At 38.2% G+C, this 23586-nt stretch overlaps 1 protein-coding gene across 3 annotated transcripts in view; it reads left to right on the plus strand.

Moving 5' to 3' along the window:
• The window catches only part of TBK1 (TANK binding kinase 1), a 53233-nt gene that overhangs the window by 19181 nt on the left and 10466 nt on the right, over window positions 1–23586 (plus strand). Inside the window, exons 12-23 of one of the 3 annotated variants that reach the window (XM_081331634.1) lie at window positions 5048–5149; window positions 6405–6468; window positions 6606–6727; window positions 7500–7576; window positions 8114–8153; window positions 9070–9175; window positions 9284–9376; window positions 9809–9915; window positions 10786–10857; window positions 13130–13173; window positions 14176–14292; window positions 14394–14451. In XM_081331634.1, coding sequence (XP_081187760.1) covers window positions 5048–5149; window positions 6405–6468; window positions 6606–6727; window positions 7500–7576; window positions 8114–8153; window positions 9070–9175; window positions 9284–9376; window positions 9809–9915; window positions 10786–10857; window positions 13130–13173; window positions 14176–14225 — 877 coding nt within the window. In that variant the 3' untranslated portion in view covers window positions 14226–14292; window positions 14394–14451. Of the gene's footprint in view, window positions 1–5047; window positions 5150–6404; window positions 6469–6605; window positions 6728–7499; window positions 7577–8113; window positions 8154–9069; window positions 9176–9283; window positions 9377–9808; window positions 9916–10785; window positions 10858–13129; window positions 14148–14175; window positions 14293–14393; window positions 14452–23586 lie in introns of those variants that run through there. The other 2 variants (XM_081331635.1, XM_081331636.1) reach the window with 2 other exon arrangements.

The following is a 23586-nucleotide window of genomic DNA, read 5'->3' on the forward strand; positions in this document are numbered from 1 at the left end:
ATTAAGCATTATGCGCTGTGCTCTTGCAGTCATTTTTACAGGACGACCACGCCTAGGGAGAGTAGCAACAGTGCTAAACTTTCTCCATTTGTAGACAGTCTGTCTTACCGTGGACACATGAACATCAAGGCTTTTGGAGATACTTTTGTAACCCTTTCCAGCTTCATGCAAGTCAACAATTCTTGATCGTAGGTCTTCTGAGAGCTCTTTTCTGTGAGGCATGGTTCACATCAGACAGTGCTTCTTGAGACCAGTAAGCCCAAAACAGGTGTGTGTTTTTAAAGGGCAGGACAGCTGTCAGCAACACATCCAATATCATCACACTGATTGGGGTCAAGGTTGGTTCACTCCTGGCTCCAATTAGTTCTTGGAGAAGTCATTAGGCTAGGGGTTCACATACTTTTTCCACCCTGCATTGTGAATGTTTCCATCTTATGTTCAATTAAAACATGACAACAGCTAATGTTTGTGTAGTATTATTTTAAGCAGACTGTTTTTCTATTGTTGTGACTTACATGACGTTTAGAGCGCGTTTTATGGCCAATTCATGCAAAACTCCACGTAATCCCAAAGGGTTCACATACTTTTTCTTGCAACTGTATATAGTAGGTTAATTATTTAAAGACTGAAGTGCAACATAACTAGATTCTAAATAACCTATTTTTCAAAACACACAACAGTCCAAACAGTAAAAGTAAAGTCCAAATTAAGAATATTTCATTCTTAAGAATTGTTTAATTTAAAGTGGTTTAGTTGTAATAGATGATTATAGATTCAAAATAGTTTTCAAGAGTGTACAAAAGATACTATTTTTTCCCTAGCATCAGCTAAATTAGACATATTACATTGAGAAAAACGTTTCTCATTTCTTTCCTGTTACCTTTATTGATTTCATTGAAGAGATGTTAACATAGGAAATAGATTATTTTGTTATCTAATTTTAGCTTCCAAAAGACAGAAGGAGATGAAAAATATGAGGTTCTTTCCTGTTGGCTTTTTTGAATTATCTGTTTTAGATTCTAAAAGTTTAGTTCCTAAAGAAGTAACCTTGTAAATAATTTTAATGTCCTCCTCTAGTGCAGGGTAGGCAACCTTGGCTCTTTTTATGCCTCAAGGACTTCAACTCCCAGAATTCCTGAGCCAGCATGGCTCAGCTTGGAAACCTCTCTCTTTTCCCTCAGGATGGCTGGCTCAGGATTTCTGGGAGTTGAAGTCCACGAGTCATAAAAAGGGCCAAGATTGCTTACTCCGAAAGCCAATAGAGGGAGCTTCTTTTTTTTTTTGCAAAAAAAGGTGCGTGCTATGAGAAAAAAAGCCGTGTGTGTGTGTGTGTGTGTGTAAATATATATATAAATATAAATAGAACATCCCGCATTTCTTCGCGTGCTTGCAGGATCAGAAGTTGTTTTTTTATTCATGGTTGCTCCCCTGGTGAGCATATACACATCAGGAAGCTGATTACCCAGCCACATTTGTTTTGTACCTCCCCCCCTTTTTTTTTTGGTGGACCCTGAGCCTTTGTCTCAAGACATGTTGTGGATTGAATAAAAAAACTTCTGATCCTGCAAGCACACACAGAAATGTGGGACATTTAGAAACACTACAGCCGTTTGAAGTCAATAGACCAGTGACCCGCTCAATGAGCAGGGTGCAAAAGCAGCCGGCTATATAGGCAAACTCCCAGATCTCCTATTCTTGCTCTGACGATGTTGGCAGTTTGGCCGATGAAAGCTAAGTATTTTGCATATTAAACAGTTTGTTTATTTTTCTATCCTGGTGCTAGATTCTTTTCTTTCATACATACATACATACATACATACATACTAGTCAGAACATATATTTATCTCACAATATAAAATATTAAAATAGTTGATGTAATGTGGATGCAATGATTCTTGTGGTATATTTAATATTTTCAATTTTAATGTTCCTAATTACATCAATAGTACTGGAGTTTATTAATTACCTTAGTATATTAAAATTAGGCAAGCCAAAAATATATTTCACATTTTTTGAGGGGGGCGGACTGAAAAAGCTGATTCAATGTTCTGGTAAATTGTATTTGAAGACCAGAGAAAAAATTTAATGAGGAATATAATGGCTTGAACTGATAATGTTAGCATACTTCAGTATTCACAATTCACAGTCCTCTTTTTTTTTTAATTTAAAAAGTTTTACAATACATTTTGACTTTAATCCCCCCCTCCCCCACCCCTATCCAACCCTCCCTATCCCTCTCCCCCACTCCCTCCTCCCCCCCCCCGACTTCCCAGAGCTAAATACAGGGCATAAAATCGAAAAACAAACATAAACACCCCTATGTTATCAACAATAAACTATAAATTCTATCTCTCTCTAGCTCATATAAAATGAGTACAAACAATATTAATATTACAAATAAAGTAGAAAAGAAAAAGAGGAAAACAGAAAAAGAGCTTTACTCAGAATAAATTTTCTTAATCCCAGTCCTTATTCATATTAATTTCAAAAAAAAAAAAGAAAAGAAAAAAAAACTTTCACCTGCTATTTGCATTCTCCCACCTTTCTCTAATTTCCAAACAAATTCTCAGTTACGCGCCAAAACCGCCTATCTCTGTTAATCTTAATAATCTCCAACCAAACTAAACTATGATCAAAAATAGTTCTTGCATATATCACGCCAAATGTCTCGCAGTTCCAAATCATCCTTAAGTTCAAATAAAAGTTCAAATAAAAAGAGTATATAAAAAAAGATTTAGGCAATCTCTAAGACAACTTGTTGTTAATTAGGAGCTTACATACCCATTCTTAGTTCAACACATACTTTAAGTCCATAACCCTAATATACTTTTCTAGCAAGCAAATAACATCAATCTTAAATTGTGTAAAATATTAAAAAAAAACTTTCTTTCTCCTCTATAATAATTTTACTCCATTGACATTCTAATCTAAAAATTTAATCAGCAATCTTAACGCCCCAAAACTTTTGGAGCACCTCTGTCATGACCCCCAAAACTTCTTTAGACCGGTCTCCTCCCATATCTTCACTGTAAGCACACTTTGAAGATTCCATAACTTTCTGCTGGTCTTGCTCTTGCTCTCGTCTCGCTCTTCTTAGGGCAGCACGCGTCATCTTCTGGCCTCCTGCAGCAACCGATGAGACTGTGACTTGATCCCCTCCAACACCATTGTCCTCTGTCTGTCTATCTGCAACATCTTGAAGCTTTCCCACACCGTATCCTTTTACAGCTTCCAAAAATGATAGGGGGGTTGCTTTTAACACATTACTATAAAAATCACGTGCCTGAGCCACAGTAACCAAACGATGTCTTTTACCTTCGTGCGTCGCCACCAATCCAACTGGAATCTCCCATCTAAACTTAATATCACGTTTCTTAAGTTCCTGTACTAGAAATGCAAAATCTTTCCTTCTCCTTAGGATCTTCGGAGGGATCTCTTTTAAAACCAAAACTTCTTGCTCAGCCACTACCAAATTAGTATCATAAGCAGCTTGAATGACTTCATCTCTAATTACTCTCTTTGTAAAATAGACCACCACATCTCTGGGTAACTTCCTCTGTCTTGCAATCCATGAATTTACACGAAAAACTTTGTCCATATTTCCCTCAATTTCAGATGCTGACTGGCCCAGTACCCCTTCCAGAGCCTCAGAAATCAGCTGCTTTAAATCTTCTTTACCATTCTCCTTTAAACCCCTAATTCTAATAGCATACTGCATCTGATTATACTGAACAAGGCTCAATTCTTCGTCCATTTTATCCCTTATATTTTCATTTTCTAATACCTTTGCTTCTAATATAGAGTTCTTTTGACTGAGGTCCTCCACTTTTATATCCAGCTGTAGCACACATTCAGCTACGGATTCAACCATAGACAAGATGTCCACCCTCATTGCTCTCAGCTTCTCTTCCATCTTCTTCTCCAATTTCTCCATTTTCTCCTCCATTTTCTCCTCCAGCTTTTTCAACTTTTCATCCATCATATCAGACATCAATTGTGCATGCTTTCCAAGAGCGTCTTGTAAATCCTTAAGCGTCAATACCGGGGGAGATGCAGGAGGAAGCAAAGCTTGCAATGAGGTCTCTTGCACCAGGGAAGACCCCGCATTCCGAAGAGCTTTAGAAGTTTTAGCCGCCATCTTCCCCCACTTTCACTTATTACGCACTTTCACTTTAAAGCTATAAAATCCATTGAGCTAGAGAGTAAAAATAAAGAGTCCACTTCACCTTGACCTCCTGTACCGCTCTGCCTGCATCTTGATAATCAAAAGTATTTCCTTTTGGCAGGGGTGGTTGCTAACGCCTGGCTCTGCTCCAAAAATCCCAGAGCAGAGGCACTGCGCAGCTCGGAGCAACCCAGGCTTCGGGGGGGCTCATCCTTCAGCCGCCCAAGCTCTCAGCTCAGGCGGCCCGGAGAGCTCAACCCCTACCTGGGGCCTCACCCCCTCCTCTTCTCCCGAGGAGGGGGCTTCAAATCCATCTAAACAGCTGATCGACGCTGTTTACGATGGAAAAACACAGCTGCGGAGCGGGCAGCCCAAAAACGGCTGTCTTTCAGCGTCGCGTCGCCACCGGAAGTCACAATTCACAGTCCTCTTATCACATGTCTTAAAGACTTATGGCGTGAGTACAGCAGTCTACAAAAATCCAAATATGTGTCATGTATGAAAAGTGATACACTTGTTCTTTCTTGAACCTGGGATTGTTTCAGCAAATTAATTAAAACTAAAAGGAAACTCAAGCTGAATATTCAAAAGAATGTCCTGATATTAAGAATGGTTAAGTAATAAAAACTTAAGAGTAGTAATAGAATAGTACAATGGAGATGTCACACAGCAACCAGACATCTCTTTAGCTCCAATCTCACTGAGCAGGAGATTGTACTAGATTACCCAAGTCACTTTGTGTTTGTTGTATTCTTTTCATTCCTCACTCCCTCCTCCTCTGGAGACTGGTGATAGGCATTTTAATTTTTCCATAAGACCAAGAAAAAAATTTCATAATGCTTTTATCTCTGTGTCTGTTGATTCAGTTGCTATGTTTTCTAGTGAAATCATCAAAGAAGAATACAATGAAACATTCCACAAAAAGACAGAGGTTGCTATCAAGCTGGAATGTTGCAATAGAAATACAGAAAAAGCTATGAAAATGTGAGTATTTCTATTTTTTAAAGCAAGAAAATTGAAGTGCTGCTCTTGACCACACAAATGCAGTACTAGCTAACTGATTATAAAATCAGTGTAATATCCCAGAATTGTATGGTTGGAAGGATACAAGGATGCCATCCAGGCCTGTTGAATGCAAAAATCCCAAATAAATCATTCTCAAAAGATTTTGGTCCAGCCTTAGCTCAAATACAAACACATCTAATGGAAAGCCAACCATCTGTCTGGATAATCGGTTCCATTGTCAAATTTCTATTCCACTATTGTTGATATCTCCCCACCCCTGAATGTTTGGTTATATTCTACATCCTTTAGTTCTATTATTCCTTGCCTTAAATTCCCATGATTCTTATTTGCTGCCATTTTGCTTGGACCATTAGTAGTTTAGATTCTAATAGAAAGTTTAAGCTTGCAATAAATCTTTATACTCATTTGAACTACCTGGATCTCCTTATTTACCTGGTGCTTAACAGTTTGTCGACAATACTAAGAAGAAAGATCTATGAACATACATGTGAACTTACAGACATCTCTCCAATATCTGTCCATGCATATGTATATTGATAGTGGGTTAAGCATGGTGGTTGTGCACTACTATAGTGTTTGTTGCATGATAAATCTATTTTGATCTGATTTCTAATACAACCAAAGCAATTATTTTGAGTTGCATTTTGACACAATATATTGTTTTTTTTTGTTTTACTTTTATTAAAGCCATTTTTACATAATTGTCCAGGTTGTAGTTACTCAAGTTGAAATCAGAATATTTGGACACTAGCTTGCTGACAAAATTTGTGGAAAAAGCTTTGAAACTAGACAGCATCAGTGGAACATGATCATCACATGGAATTCAGTGTTTTTTTTATTTATTTGTGTTTTGGAAGTTTTGTGAACCAAGAAAACCTGAGCCAGAGAAGAGCAGAGTAAATCATATGGCAGATATTATTTCAGTAACACAATGATTAATCTGCTAACATAAAATATTGAACTAATATTCAGCAAAACTGCTGCTTATGTCTAATGAAATTTCTGCACTGGTTTTTTTATTGCCAAATTAGAGCCATATATAACTTGAGCAAGACTTTTAAAATAATACTAGCAATAATGCACACACATGAATTTTTGCAATTATATCCAAAATTATTATTCAAGAATGTTACATTTAAAAATGTGATATTGTAAACAAAATTATAAACCATTATTCGTTTATTTTGTGCTTGTTTTCTCTTTCTGTGAACAGATACAAAAATGTGGCACCATCAGAAGTGGATGACATTTTAGACATACACTCAAAACTGTTACTGGTAAAACTTTCTATTACAATATTGTAGTGCACAATAGAGTTTCAGGAGCACTGAAATTTACTTGCAAAGGATTTTTTTTTAGTTTTTAATAAGTTTACACACATTTGTATATATTTAAATTTATTGTATTTTTGTAGCTTTCTAGTTCTCAAGGAACAATAGAGAGCAGTCTTCAGGATATCAAAAACAAGCTTTCTCCTAGTGGTTTACTATCTGACAGCTGGACTAGCCAAGATGGTACACATCCAAAAGATAGAAAGTTAGTAGAATTTCCATTCAATTTTAATTGTTTATTTAACTTTTAAAACCTGGTGTGAATAATTGTTTAGAGCATAGGAGGATTTTCAATTAGAAGCCAAAATGATGCTTTGGAATGTACAAGGAGACCTTTTGGGTGCCCTGCCATTCTGTTGGAGGGGAAGGAGAAGGGTCTGGGGAGAGCATTCTTTGCATGCTTCTGCTTTGCTGTAACAGCATGGGAATTAGGGAGGGGGATCATCTTCAGACACAAGATGGACTGCCTCTCAGCCGGTTCCAGCCTGACTCCAAGGTCGCTGCACCCTGAGAATGACCTGTTACCAGGCTTGTACCTCAGCACTCTCAAAAAAAACCTTGTGGCAATATATTGGCTGCTGGTGGACTGGTCAGGGGTGTTTGGGTTTTGGAATGGGAGGAATAGCTTTGTGCTTTGTGTGGGACTGTTAGATTCTGCTTGTTGCAACCACTTTCTCTCAGTAAAAGTTCATTGGATTAACCTTATGGAGTCAAAAGTTGTGCTTTCCTGAGAGGATCAGCTGGGGCAGGTCCGTACAGACATGTTTGAAGCTTCTTAAAGGAGTTCTATCTTTTCCTGGGATTGCTTAGCTATTTTGAATGGTTGCTGGATGTTTCTTGGAAAAAAAATATTTTGTTTAAGTTGCAAAAAGTGCCAGTTTCGTATCCCGGCAGCTTAAAGTCATTGTTTGCCTTTGAATTAAAAGCATTGCACAACAGGATTATCTATATTTTCATTTTATTCTGTTTTCTTCTAGCCCAGAAAGATTGCAAGTCCTACTGACTTCCATAACTGATATTTATTATCAATTTAAAAAAGACAAAGCAGAAAGAAGTAAGTGGTTTCAAACTATTTTTGTTTTTGTTTTAGCTTCAGTTAATTACAAAACATCCTTAACTTTCTGGGTTGACTTGATTTTACAGAAATTTTGAAAGCAATTCAGCATTCTCTTGAGTAGAAGTGCAATTCCAATAAAGAACACTATTGAGAATGCCATATTGTCAGGAAAACAAATGGCCGTGGAGTTTTCAATTGAAATAGTATACGTGACCAGATTCAAACTATCATATTTGAGACACATTAAGGGGAGACCCAGTCTCTTGAGAAGTCCATTATGCTGGCTAAAGTGGAAACAAAAAGAAGAGGAGAATCACCAGCAAAATGGGTGGATTAGATTATAATAGCAGTGAATACACCATTAAAATCCCTAAAAATCCAAGTTGAGGACAGATCATCTTGGAAAAAGTTAGTATGGACACACAGAGTTGACCCCAACTTGCTGGCACTGAATCAGTATATTAGTAAGGAGAGTTTAATTGCATGAAATAATTTCTTGGCCATCCAATCTGATTTAAATGGTTCCTTCTTTAGGACTTCCTTATAATGAAGAGCAAATTCACAAATTTGACAAGTAAGTCCATTTGTTTTATAAGGATTTTATACTTGTATTGTTCTGTATTTTCTTTGTTTGTTGTCTTCAACAATATAATTGGGGGAATAAGTTCTGTGAAGCTAGGGATGAAATGACAAGTGGATGCCTTTGCTCTGCGTAATATTCCTTTACTCAACAGCCTTTTGTACTGTGTCCATATAAAATACAAAACATATATAAGGAATGAGCATGTCTATTGATGTATATGCAAAGATTAGAATGAGTCCTCTGTATTTTACAAATCTAGGCCTCATAACACTACAGAATTTTAGATAGAGTGATGGGGGAAAAATACAAATCTGCCATTGAAGAAAAAGCTGGCTGTTATGCAACTCTGAAGGTTTAGAAGTCTTCATATACATTTAAGATTTATTAAATGATAAGTTATTAATAAATTTAAACACAATGGTTAAAATTCTTTAACTGGAAAATATTAACATTCTAAAACATTCAACCAAACAGGAAAATGATTAAAATATTCTTAAAAGCTTTTAGTTTATTTGAGTTTTATAGCATGCATACCCTTTTTCATGGATTAATTTATACTTTATATATAATCGAGAAGGGCACAATTGATCTGTCTGGAAAGATCCAGTGGTTCACACTAAGGCCATTTACAGCCAACCCATTATGATGAGTTCATTCAAAATAAAGCAGTGCTATTTGCATTAATTTGAATATAATGGAAAGGACAGACTATACAACATATTAAAATATGTTATTTGACCACGCTGACCTAATGTATTCTCTCTATATATAAGAAGGTGAATTGCTGAAGTGTTTCCTCTTTCTTGAACTTTAGCTGCATGCATGTTCTATGGGTTTTTAAACTTTCAAATAAATTTGGAAAATTAGTACCTTAAAGCATTCTGATTCTTATTTCTGGGTGTTATAGGCAAAAACTGTTTTTGCATGCCACAAAAGCCATGACTCTGTTCAAGGAAGAATGTGTCAACAAATACGAAACCTTCTTAGATAAGGCAGAGGATTGGATGAGGCAAGTTGCTCCTTTTCTTGAGTAATATTTAACATTAGTGTATTTTATTATAGCAACATATTAACAAAAATTATATAATACTTTCATATAAATTGTATTTCTTTCCAGAAAGATGCTTCTTCTAAAGAAACAGTTACTAGGTCTTAGAAAACTATGCTTTGATATTGAGGAAGAGGTGTCCAAATACCAGGACTATGTAAACAAGGTGATGTTCTCCTTAATTATTCAAAATTAATAATAGCCTTTTCCACTACACCTTGAGTTTTTATTGTATGCATTACAGGCCCTAATACTGACTTGATAATTTTGCTCATCTTTTGTTAAATGAAATGTTAAAACAAAGAAACATTTAGCAATGTTTTAATATGGAAAAATATCCAATCATTACTACACTGTATTTTTCTATAATGTAATTGGGGAATGAGCAGTTTGCTTGGAAATGCCAATAACATGATTAGGATCAATACTTGAATTAATAGGCTATGTAAAACAATAGTAATAATCAGTGATAAGTGTCCAGTGATATTACCAGAGTAGAATACTTTTGTATCCTTCAAATCCAGTGATTACTTATAGGAAATAAATGTTTGTAATATGGTGGTTTTAAAATTTACATGGATTTATGCATTCATTGCAGTTAGATGAAACATTGCCCCATAAGATGTTAGCTGCTTCCAGTGGGATCAAACATACATTTAATCCAGTTTATCCCAGTTCAAATACTTTGGTGGAAATGACTCTTGGGTAAGAATTTTTATTTGAACAAATAGGAAACTTTTATATGCTTTCTTTGTTATTATGATTATGCTAAAATTTAAATTGTTTGATCTTGCCAGTTTCAGATGTTCTATGTCAGGAAAGTCTGTTCTCTAATCTAACTTGTGATCTGTTACCACCTGGCTTGCGACCAGTTACCTGAGGCATCATTTTCTCCCAGTTGTTTCTACTCACCCAATCCAGTCTGGCAGGAATGTCTGCTGGTGGGGACTAGGAGGTGCGCCTTTTTGCCATGGTGCCTATCTTCTGGAACATTCTCCCTTCAGAGATTAAGATAGCCCTGATCCTATTTCCCTTTCATAAGACCTGGTTACATGCCTGCCATGGAGCCCAAGTGTGTTAACGGCCCTCCTGATTGTTTTAACATCTATGGTTATAATTGTTTCTCAGCTAACCCAGAGAGAGTCATCCTTGTCGGAGATAGATGGTAATAGAAATTGAATAAATAAATAAACAAATAAATACATATTATACTTACCAGATTAATTTGCATTGCAGAAAGAGAGGTGGGACTGACTTTAGACATCTGGGAGGGGGGTTGCCCAGCAATTTGTAGAGAATTGCATGTATCTTCTCTGTTTTACTCTGTCATCTTGCAAATTATTAAATTATTATCTAGCCTATCCATTTTAATAATAACACTCAGATGAATAAGGATAATGGTTCAGACTTTATGGTTCCTCCCTCCGGAAGTATCACTGTTGTATATGGGCATTAATTTTTTTCCTATCAACTTTTCCTAAGGCACTTCTACTACAGTGTTCAGTGAATAATATCAGAAATATTCCATAATTATTTTATTTATTAATTAATTTTTATTTATTAATTTGTTTACAGTATGAAGAAACTGAAAGAAGAAATGGAGGGTGTTGTTAAAGAACTAGCTGAAAATAATCATCTTTTAGAAAGGTTAGTTATCCATACCACGCTGTAGCATATATCCAGTGAACTATGAAGCCAGATTTCCAGGGAATTATCTGAATGGAATGCAAAACCACAAGGGGAGAGAATTGGATGAGAAATAAGGCTGTTGGAAAAGAGAGATATTTGGAGTTTCCCCAGATGCTTGAGTAAATGTTTATTAGGACAGAATATTTCTCCATAACATTCAGAGTAGTTTTCTTCTACCAGTAGTTCAATACGTATGCAAAGAAACAGTGGATTAAATTGAGTGAGTATGTAGTCTCAGGATAGAGGAAAACCACAGGTTTTCCAAAATTACAATTCTTGTAATCTTATGTCTGTTATCTACAGTGATACCTTAGTAATCATTGTTAATTGGTTTCGGGAGATACAATAAGTACCAAACAAATTACGTGACTTACCATCTGACCTTTTGTTTTTAGTGGGAAGGACTTTCTGTCTGTCTCTTGTCTTGTCTTGCTGACCTCCTCAGCATAGCCAACTTCCTGTCTGCCCTATGTGGCCATCTCCTGCTTCCTTTTGCAGCAACTTTGCATGGCTGACTTCCTGGCCATTCTCCACAGCCGTCCTCCTCTTCCTATTGTAGTGTGTTAAGTACCAAACAAACAAGTACCAAGGCAGCATTTTCACATCAAAATGTGTCACAGACTCAATTCAACAAGTATTGAAGCAGTCGAGTACTGAGGTACCACTGTATAACCATTGCTTGTCAGTTATGTCTTACCAGAATTGTAATCCAAAATATCTGGAAAACACTCCAGGCTCATTTGGTACCACCAGGGGTTTTTTTTGGAAGGGGGAGGGAGTGGGGAGGCTGTAGTCACGTTAGGCTATTCATGGAAGAAAAATAGTTTGTAAATCATGTGTCAGATATAAACAACTGATTTCATAGATTTGTCCAGGTAGTTTTTTGATGGTTTGCCACAGCCACCTTATAGGATATTTTTTTTACTTTACTATAACCCTGGGATTCTTTGACTCTCATTCAAGTATTAATCAAACTTTGCCTTACTTAACCTTTGAGCCAGAAATCTCATAAGTATCAGTGTTTTGTAAACTAGAAATATATAAATCAACAGCAGTTCAATTTGAATTCAAGATTCAAAAATGGCAAGATTTGAGTCAAAACATATTGACTCAACCAAGTTTTAAGTATATGCTATAATGAGAAAGCTCTCTGTAGATCTTTATATTTTTTGATACAATGGAATTTTGGGGAGCAAATATAGGAGAAATAAGGAAAGAATATTTTATTTTATTTATTTTAATTCCATTTATATCCCGCCCTTCTCCGAAGACTCAGGGCGGCTTACAAGCTTAGCCTCCAGAATGTCCAGCAAAGAGCTTAGAGACACATTGTGCAAAATCAATGCAGAATGGGGTCAGATTCTAAATAACAACAGAAACCTTTTTTAAATATAAGATCTTACTAAAATTCAAAGAATGTACCATTCACTGACTAAATGCTTTTTTAGGCTGCTCATTCACTATTAGCCTCTTTCATGACTGTTGCACGTCGTATGTGCAATCTTTATTTAAAAGAAAAACATTTGAGATGTATGTTATTACTATGACAGATACAATACATTGACATAAAGAAATGGTCTGTGTTTATACACAAGCATACTATCTCAGACCAGTTCAGAACAGAGAGACAAATAGTAGAAAGAGAAGAGGATGGTTTATTTCTAAAATTGTTGTGAGGAACATAAAGGGGGGATGAAGAGCAAAAGGAGCGGAAGCCAGCAAAACCCAGATTGAAATTTAAGACAGAATAGCAGTAAAATGAATGGATTGATGGAAATATAGAATGTCACCCAAGGAAAATCAAGCTGGACTTTTTAAAAAAACAAACCTTTCTGAATAAATTTTAGCAGAGAGAGCAAACAACGAAGCAGCCATGTTCCCTCCCCCAGATGTTCTTAATAGGCAAGGTTTGTTGAAGGGTTAATAGTCATGTGCATTTTGCTTATGGCAGAATGGAGATTTGTGGAAGTCATCAAATAACTTTTCCCAACTTTGTTCAAATGTAAACAGAATGTTTAGAAATCTTCAAAGCAAGAAACAGCAGATAATCCATCAAATGTCACAGCCTTTACCATTTTGAAAGCATGTTATTTCTTTCAAAGCTTTGCATCGCTTTAGATGTTATTTTATTTCTAAACTTGGGATTACATATCTAAAATAGTCTGAAAGCTAAGTTATGTAATATTTATTGTTATCTATTGGTAATAACTGAATTGTATTTTTTATTTAGATTTGGTGCTTTGACAATGGATGGTGGCCCGCGAAATGTAGATTGTATGTAGCTATATATTTACCATTATAGCTTTATTGACTTTGCATAACAAGAACATTTATATGCAAAAAAATATACTCTATTTGCATTTCCCTCAGTATTTAACAGAAATATGTAAATATGTATATATTGTAAATCTGTAGACTTTATGTTTTGGTAATGTTAAAAGTAGTTTTAACATTTTCCATAACATCAAGGTTTTTCCCTATATAAATACATGTAGCAGTATATTGTGATTCTGAGTACACTGACATAATTTTAAAAGTCCTCCTTATTTCATTTTTATAAGTGTTACTGGAAAAAGTGTGGCCTTTTGAACTATCATGTTCTTTAAAAAAATGATGTGGGTTTCCTTTAAATCACCTCAAGAAAATCTCAATAATGATAATATAGAATTTCCCATTTTATTGTGAATATATATTTGTCACCAGTGACAGAAATATCTTTGGATTTTTAAATCATGCCTATTCTAGATTATTAAAATTGTAATTTTTCTAATTGGCACTTAGAGCTAAATTCATCCTTCATTTGCTAAATTGCTAAATCACAAGTGAATTGCAAACTTGTAATGTTTTAAAATTTTCTTTTCTTTTTCAAATTCAGTGAATCATGTTAATTTTTCTTGTTAAAATGTTAGTATGTGTTTTTAAATATAATTTTAAATCCTACCCCTAACATTATAATATGCAGATTCATAATAAACACCTTTGGTACAGACAGTATATTGATTCCGATCATTCAAACATTCTAATAAAATATTAGAAAATTGTTTCTTTTTTATTACAGTCATACAGGTAATCCTTGACTTACAACCACAGTTGAGCCCAGAATTTTAGTTATAAGTCATTGCAGTCATAGGTCTAATGACCACGTTCAATTTTTATATCTTTATGATGATTGTTAAATGAGTCATTACGATCATTATGTCGTGCAGTTATTAAATGAATCATATGGCTGTAAGTCCAAATCCAATTGATCCAATGGGCATTTTTTTTCCAAAACAGCAAAAAGCTTCATAAAACGTGTTTATGTGACTGCAGGATGCTGCAACTGATCGTAAATGCTCAGGATCACGTGACTAAGAGTGCTGTGGCAGTCATAACTTCAAGGACAGATTACAAGTAATTCTTTTCAAGTCCATTGTAGCTTAATAGCTGTTAAGCAACTAGTTGTAAGTCAAGGATTACCTGTATTATTTATTTATTTTATTTTATTTTATTAGATTTATATACCGCCCTTTCCCGAAGGACTCAGATTTGATCATCCTAAATAAAACAGAGGTTTGCACAAATATGTTTCATGCAGATGCCCAACATACGGAGTTGGATTCAGACAGCATGGTTATACATGTTTAGAACTAATTCACTGGAAATACTGGGAGTTTATTACGTTTTATAGGAGTTCATTCTGAATAGGTCTAGACCTTTTAGAGACTGAGTGCCCAAACTGCAACCCAAACCCCACTTATTTATCATCGGCTGCCGGATGGGTGTGGCCACTGGGTGGGTGTGGCCTACTGGGTGGGTGTGGCTGGCATGGGCATGGCCTACTGGGGGGGGCATGGCCAGCTCGACATCACTCATGTCAGGGGCACTTGTGCGGGCCTGGGCAGGACTGGGGTAGATCTGAGGGTCTCTGGCGGAGGGTGGGTGGGACCAGGGTGAGCGCTCACTGAGCCTCAGGCTATGCAGGGCGCCCCTAGACGGTGGCATAGACTGCCTGGAGCCCTGGGCAGCGGAGGTAAAGTGCCCAGCCTGGCCCTTGAGCTCTCACAGCACCAGGACCACACAGCCCTGCCTACCCTAGCTGCACTTCCCTGAGGGGGTGCCCAGCTGCATTTACCTCCTCCTCAAGGCTACTGCTTTTGTGCTTGCTCTCCTTGGTCAGGTTGCTCATGGTGGGTGCAGGAGGGCAAAGGGCATGGGTCAGAGGGAGGCCCACTCCATGCTTTGTAACCAAAGCATCATCAGTAATAGGATGGGAGACCACCAGGGGATGGCAAAAGGGCAACAGGGTTGCTGGTGGCCAAGTGCTGAGGCAGGACTTCCCTCAGACCCTCCCTCTTATTCCAATCTTCCTCCCTCCCTCCCTTCCTCCCTCTTTCCTTTTCATTCCCATCTCCTTCCTTCTTTCCTTCTCTTTCTTTCTTCCTGTTTCCCTCCCCTCCTTCCTTCCCTCCCTCTGTGTCCAGGAAGGGACGAGGGGAGGGGGAGAGGTTGGCAGCACTTCTCTCAAAGTGTAAGAAGAGTTGGAAGAGACCTTTGAGATCTTTAGTCCAAGCCCCTGCTCAAGCAGGGGACCTGTACCATTCCAGACAATGGAATAGCCAATCTCTACTTAAAAGCCTCCAGTGATGGAGCATCCACAACTTCTGAAGGCAAGTCTTTTCACTGGTTAGTTGTTTTCACAATTCCTTAGTTCTAGGATGGTTTTCTTCTTGATTAGTTTCCATCTATTATTGCCTTCTGATGCTTTGGAAAATAGGTTGACCCCTTCTTCTCTGTGGCAGCCGTCAAATATTAGAACATTGCTATCATGTCACCACCCCTAATCCTTTTCACTAAGCTAGACACACCCAATTCCCACAAAATTTGTCATAGGTTTTAGCCTCCAGCCCCCAAAACATCTATGTTTACCATCAATTTAGACCAGATGGTCCCCCTGGTTTGGTTTATAGAACAGTGGCCATGAGCAGAGCCTTCTCAGAGACAGCACCCCAATTATAGAACTTTCTTCCAAGGAAAATATGAACAGTGCATCACCTGTTTAGAGGCAGTTCCAAACACTGTTCAGCCAGGCGTATGTAGAACCACCACATTTTATGGTCAAACAGCACTAAGTAAATTACTACTAATATTTTTCTTTCTTAAAATACACACTTTAAATACTGTTTTAAGCAGTGCTGGTAATGCTTTACAATAGCTATCTTTGAGAGTTTTTTTGTAAACCACCCTGGATTTCTCAGAAACATTTAATTTCGAATTAGATGTTGATTTAATAAATTAGGCAGAAGAAACAAATGTTTAAATACATCTAAATCCCACAGACCTGCCTCCTAGGGGCATATTGCAGAGAAAATAAGGGATTGCATTTCTAGCCAGCATAGGCCACAAGATTATGGGAACTGTGGTCCATGACACCCAAAAGACATTAGTTTGAGTAAGGCTGGATTAAATTATAAAAGTGCAGATGAGAGGAAGTAAAAGCAAGAAACTATCCACGACCCTGACAAAATAATTTTGGGGGGAGTTGACTCTTAACTTCCCATTCAATCCAAAGAGTTCTATGATTTTAGGGAGGGGATGTGGCAAGAATAGACCACAAAGCCAATCTGTGTTTGCTTTCTCACCTGCTTGCACATCACCTCCCCGATGCAGCACATGGCTCCAAGCCATCTCCCCAGAAGTCCTTTGCAGATAATTCAATATATTTCTTTTGGGCCTCACTTTTCTGAGAATCGTAATGCGACTAACTCGACCCCCCCAAATGGCCTCACCTTCTCACTGGCCTTCTGCAAACTGCCTGGCATCTAGTCTCGGCTTGTGCCACTGTGTGCTCCCATCTCCGTGCCTTTCATCCCACAGGCCGAGCGTGCTCTGGGGCGCTAGGCTTACAGAATGCCAAGGCCCAAGGGAGGAAAGACGTGGTGCAGCAGAACTGGACGAGGAGAGGTCTAGCAAAGCGGGGAATGGCCACGTGTGACGGGCGAGGCTGGGAAGGGTGGGGCGGGGCAGGGTGAGGCAAATGAACTGCAGCTGCTGCTGCAAACCACCAGCTACTGAGCGTTCACTGTTTCCTGTGCGTGTACCAGGAGGGGTCCCAGCCAGTTTGGGGTGGACCAGGGCTGGGGCAGTGGGGGCCAGTCTCTTGCCATTTCTGGGACAGCCCCGGGGGCCCCAATTTGAGCCCTCCCCAGCCTGACACTGGCACTTGATGCTTTGGTGGCTCCGTAGGCAGAGGTTCTCTGTCAGAGAGAAGAACTTTGCAGCTCTGCCTACGGAGCTGCCAAAGCAGCAGGTGAAGGGCAGAAGGCTCGGGGAGGGAGGGCGCTGAAGTGGGCAGTTGGGCCATTGGCAAGAGCAACATGTCTGAGCGGAAAGTGGCCTCGGAACAAGTGGGGCAGGTAAGGAATGAAATCTCCCCCCCAGAAACTGCCTTTCTTTCCTTACTTGACTCCCAGCCCCATGCCACTTCTCCTTTGCTGAACTCCACCTGCTGCTTTGATTGGCCAGCCAGCCCCCACCTCAACACCCTGCCCACCACTGCCTTGCATGGCTGACCCGGGGCTGGGCTGGCATGGGAAGGGCATGTGCCCTCCGTCCCCCAAGCATTTTGTATTAACCTGGCTTTCAGCTGCATTCCGTTTCTCCATTTGCTTCTCAGCCTTCACCACATGTTTGTGGGACTATCGGTAAAAAAAAAAAAGTTCCATCGGACTTACTTCTTGAGATCTTACGAGAAGTTAGAAAGTCTCATGGAACTTTATTTTTTTTGTCGCAGGTTAGTAAAAAAATGCTTGGGGGAGGCAAGGGCATCTGGGCGGGGGGTGGGGGTGGCAACCTATCCTGCGCAGCTTCGGCAGGTGTCTAGCAGGGGGAGGGAAGCAACTGGTCTACCACCATGCTAGCGCTGCCACGTTGCTTCTCCATCCCATCACGGGCCCCGCCCCACCCCTCTCATGAAGCGCCCTGCTGTCGCTGCTCCCCCCACCCCCATGCGGCACCTTCTTCACATCACTTCCTCCGCCGCTGTGTGGGACTAAAAATTCAATCAAGCAATTCAAACTTCTTTTTTTTGCACACGGCAGCGGAGGCCTAGGATATGCCCACAGAGAAGGCTCTGCGTGCCACCTGTGGCACGCGTGGCATAGATTCGCCACCACGGGACTATAGCAGGCTACCACCTCTGCTGCCGCTATACCTGCTGGGTGAGCTACCGCTGTGTGGGTGAGTTAGGCTGCCCACCCTGGTTCTCCCTGGAGATGACTCCCGCTTTCATCCGCTTTGTCTACGCCTCCCTCTCTATGCTTGTCCCTATGTTCAAAAGGCATTGCATGTACCTGGATATGAATGCTGCTCCCCTAATTCTATGCTACTTCCTTGTCATAACCCATGAAGAAGGATGGCTGTCAATCAACCGTACTAGAGTCCTCTACCTGTCCATTCAGATGTTTATTTTCAGATTATGGCTTATATAAATATGCGTATGTAATTGTAAATATTCTGTCTATTTAAAACAAAGTATATTTTTATATCTAAAATCAAGAATAATTTTAGTTTCATAGGCTCTAAAAATTTAATGAACAGATTAATATTAATTGCCCAAATAGGCCCATATGATGCATTCCTTATCATTTCTTTAACCAGGTGGCAAATCTTCGTGGTGTCACACAGTAGCATTTCCTGCCTCCACCCATTCCCCCAGCCATTATTTTGGGCTAGCAAATGCTGCTTACTATATTATATCAGTTAATCCATTTTATTTACCACCATCATTATTTTATTTATTTTTATTTTATTTCCATTTATATCCCGCCCTTCTCCGAAGACTCAGGGCGGCTTACAAGCTTAGCAGTAGCCTTCATTCTATGTAAATGCCTGCTTATTAGGGCTTTCACACACACACCCAAGCGGCATTATTACAAAGTCAGCTTATTGCCCCCAACAATCTGGGTCCTCATTTTACCTACCTCGGAAGGATGGAAGGCTGAGTCAACCTTATTATCCATTTTTTCAGATTGACTTATTTCCCTGCAAGCATGGCTTTGTTAGTATTTGTTAAATTATGCAAGTGGGAACTTGCAGTGTTTTTTAATTCTGGGCAAGTAGCCTGGCACTCTTCAGGACTTAATAGTCCAATAATGGGAACACTGTAATGCTGTAAAAGATGTTATGGCTTTCCCTTCTATCCCACACAACTATTAACCATCTTAGTTGGGCTGTATAGATTTCTAGAACTAAGGCTTATATTTGCTATAGGATGATGTTTTGGAGATAGTTGTCACATTCTGGAAGGGAAAAAATAAATTTTCTTTTATTCTTGATAATTTTTATATAATGAAGAGATGAGATAATTCATTTTAAAAAACATAGTGTATATTCTCCCTTCCCATAGACACAATACAAAAGAAAGAAAAAGTTAAGACTTTCAGAATCTGCTTTCAAAAAGTAGAAACCCAGTCTTTACTTACACAGATTTTTATTTTTATTTTTGAAGAACAGAATTCATTATATGTAGAAAACCTGTTCCAAATCTTCACCACTACTTTGATCCTCACAAGCAAAGCAGTCGGTGTTTGTGTAGAAAAAAGAAACATGGTGGAGAATAAGCTTTTTACATGAAAATACATGAGCTGAAAGAGATGTAAAGATAGCAAGGTTTTAAAGTTGCAGAATTTTGTGTAATATTTGGTTGCAAGAATAAGAAAACACTAGTGGAGAGCAAACTTATTGCATGAAAATAAACGAGATGAAAGAGATAAAGATAGCAAGACTATAAAGTTGTAAAATTGGCTGTAATATTTAGTTACAAGAATAAGCAATAAAAGATTTTGCTAGAAAGAACAGGATAATTGTAGTATGATAACAATAATAAACAGAAACATTTATGTTATAAATACTGAAAGAAAAGCTCATGCCAAGCTTATGGAGTTATTTCTCAGCCTTTTAAATATTGACTCTTGAACTATTCTAGTGGGTTTCCAGCTAACTTACTAAGTCAGCAATCCCTAAAGCAGCTCCTGAATAATTGGGCACATTACTGAAAAGCTAAGTAAAAAAGAGACCTGGCTATAAATAGAGTGCAACCAACACAGCTCACAATTTCACTGTCTACATTTATGGATAAAGAAGAGTAGAATGATGTGGATCCTTCTAAATGTCCTGCATGTAATGATGATGATAATGATATCCATTCAGTCGAGTCTGATTCTTGGCAGTTTTATAGGCCAGGTCTCTCCACATCTTCTGATCTTGCACTACTTGAGTTTTTCTATGCTCTGGCTGGTGTCAATTTTTATAGCGTCCAGCTGTGTTCTTTGATGGCCTAGTTTCCTTTTACCGTTAACTCTTCCCAACATAATTGTTTTCTCCAGTGAATTCCCTGCATGACATGACTAAAGTCAGTGAGATGCAGTTTTGTGATTTTGTCTTCTAGTGACATGTCTGGGGTTATACGCTCCAATACTTGCTCGTTCATCACCTTTGCTGTCTAAAAAATATATAGGTTGCCAGGCTGATGTCCTTGTTTTTCCATATTCTGTAAGCAACCTATCAAATAATGCTCAAGAAATATTGACTCAGTATGAAAAATATAATTAAGTCATTTTGTGAAGTACAGATTATTTCAGTTGTAAACTTTATCATGGATTCCCTGGAGGGAAAAATTGTATTTAATGATCATCCTTTCTTTTCTCTGGGGATTCCTTATAACTTGTCCTTAAAGGCTGCATAGGCTTTCTTGAACCACATGGCACCTTATTTGTCCTTTTATTCTACTGTATTACTTCTTGCTCACTGTTGTGTTCTGTTTGGAATGAGACAATTCACCGCAGCCATCTTGCCATTGCCAACTTGATGTGGTCATCTCGACACAGCCAACTTGCCGGACAGCTCTCCATGGCCAACTTGCCACAGAAAATTCCATGTATGATATGATAATTCAATAAATGTTGTCTACCACTTTTTATCAATGGAAACAATGTCAAAGAAACAGTGGAGGATAATCTTTATCACATTGAGTTATTCCATGTGGAATTTTCTGTGGCAAGTTGTACCACAGGAAGTTGGCCATGGTGAGTTGTCCTTTGGCGAGTTTGCCACAGTGAGATGACTGCAGCAAGCTGTCCTAGAGCTTATTCTGTTTTCTCTCTAAACCAGCTCCCAAATAATTGGGGATGTTACTGAAATTTGCCTCTTTAACTGACTGTTATTATGGCCATTTCACAGATTCTTAACTCTGCTAAGGGATTAATTCCAGCACCAGCGTAGGTTTCTAAAGTACAGATAGTCAACTTACAACAGTTCATTTAATTACCATTTGAAGTTACAATGGCACTGAAAAAAGTGACATGACCATTTTTCACACTTATGACCATTGCATCATCCTCTTGGTCACATGATTCATATTTAGATGGTTGACAACTGACTCACATTTATGACAGTTGTACTGTCCCGAAGTCATGTGATCCCCTTTTGTGACCTGACAAGCAAAATGAATGGGGAAACCAGATTCAGTAAGCATGTTACTAATTTAAGAATTGCGGTGATTCACTTAAATGTGCTGAGAAAAGTCGTAAAATAGGGCAAAATTTACTTAACAAATTTCTTACTTGGCAACATAAACTTTGGGTTCAGTTGTTGTAAGCTGAGGACTACCTATATCTCTTCATTGGTTGAAAACATCAGGTTTTCAATATGCATTGTAAAACAACTTACTCTCATGAGATATATTTCCTCTGCTACCAGTACACATTGTAAAGTTGTGTTAATATTCATGTTCTGATGGATATTTGAATATTGGTGGCTTGCCTTTGGCATTCTTTTTTGTTTAATGCAGATTTTTGATGATTTTAGTTTTAGTTTATATGTTTTAAAGTTACTGAATGGTAAGGATTTTAACCAAAAATTTGCCTGTGTGCATAGCAAGCTTTTAACACTTTTATTGTATGAGCTTGAGATTGCACAATGTACAAATGGTTGTACTGTAATAAATAAAATTATTCAACTGGTGCATTCTGTCCTCAGTATATTCCATCCCACATTACTACGAATTTAAATGGAACATTGTATTCTGATTTTGCTGAAGCTTTCTATCAGAAAAAAATAAAAAATGCTGTAATAAAAATGTTAATCCTATAAATGGCATCTCAAAATGAAATTACTATATAATTGCCTTACAACAGTTTCTGTCCTCAGTATATTCCATACCACATTACTACGAATTTAAATGGAACATTGTATTCTGATTTTGCTGAAGCTTTCTATCAGAAAAAAATAAAAAATGCTGTAATAAAAATGTTAATCTTATAAATGGCATCTCAAAATGAAATTACTATATAATTGCCTTACAACAGTTTAGAGTTTTTTATGCTATAGTTCCCTTTTGTGCATCTATATTTGCAACTTTTTATATACTACATTCCAGAATGACTCCCAAATGATTTATAATATAACATTAAAAAATAGATTGTCATCCCACTAAAAAGTAAAATAAAGGTATACCACAAAGCCCATTCTAGGTGTCAGAACCCACATCCTAAGGGGGCTCTTTCTAATTCTAATTCTAACTTTATTCTTTCTATTCTTCTGGGTTCTGCCATGCTCCTGTAAGGGAGGGGGAAAATGCTGCGGGCTGTTTCTTTGTTTCTCTATTGCTACAATGTAACTTTTGCTGTCTCTGCATACACACTCTTTGAACTGTCTTCCCTTGATGTCAGCTCGAAGGGGATGGGGGAAAGAAAGGAATGCACCTCTGGGCACTGGCTTATCTCCTCTTTCAGAAGAGAAGGTGCGAAGACCCAACAAACATCGCTACAAGCCTGAGACAGTCTGGCGTTATCAGCTTTTTCCCACAACGGACTTAACACCTGGGGATTGGCCCATTTGAACTGACCAGATGAACTATTGGGGTGGGGTTTGCTTGGGACACTTTTAACCTATTGATCTGAGTGGGAAACTCTCAGATCCTGTCTATTGTGCCTGCTATCAGCTTCTCCTAATAAAAGTTCCTTTTGGAAGAAACTGCTTCCACGAGTTCTGCTTTCTTAGGATGAGGTTTTGAAGTGGGCCCTGGCACTAGGTAAGTAATCTCAAGTGTTGACTGTGGTATCTGAGAACTGTTTTAATGGCCCTTTTAAGCCATTAGCAAATAGCAAAGAGCTGTTAAAATTTTAACCTCATCTTTAAACAAAAGGTTATATTCCACAAGGAAGAGACTACAGCACGAAAACATTGTTTCCGCCCCAACATTTTCACAATGGGGGGGGGGGTTCTTTGAGTTTTCCTTCTGGGGTAAGTGATGGGATGGGCCAGTTCTAAGTAAAAGGAGATACCTCAGAGCAAAGCTGTGCAAACCTTTAGAGGTTAAATTCAGCACTTTGAGCTGAATCCCAAAATTTTATTAGAAGCCAATGCAGGTGTTATGTGGTAATGGTAACTTGCCCATTTTGCAGTGACTGGAGCTTTCAATTTGCCTTGGAAGAAATTACCACTGAAGAAATTAAAACCAGTACTTTTTTCCTTTTTTTTAACACTAAGGTAAAGGTAAAGGTTCCCCCGCACATGTGTGCTAGTCGTTTCCGACTCTAGGGGCCGGTGCTCATCTCCGTTTCAAAGCTGAAGAGACAGCACTTGTCCGAGGACATCTCCGTGGTCATGTGGCTGGCATGACTAGACGCCAAAGGCGCACGAAATGCT

Source organism: Vipera berus, assembly GCF_964194415.1.
Source record: "Vipera berus genome assembly, chromosome: 6".
NCBI classification, from domain to species: Eukaryota; Metazoa; Chordata; class Lepidosauria; order Squamata; family Viperidae; genus Vipera; species Vipera berus.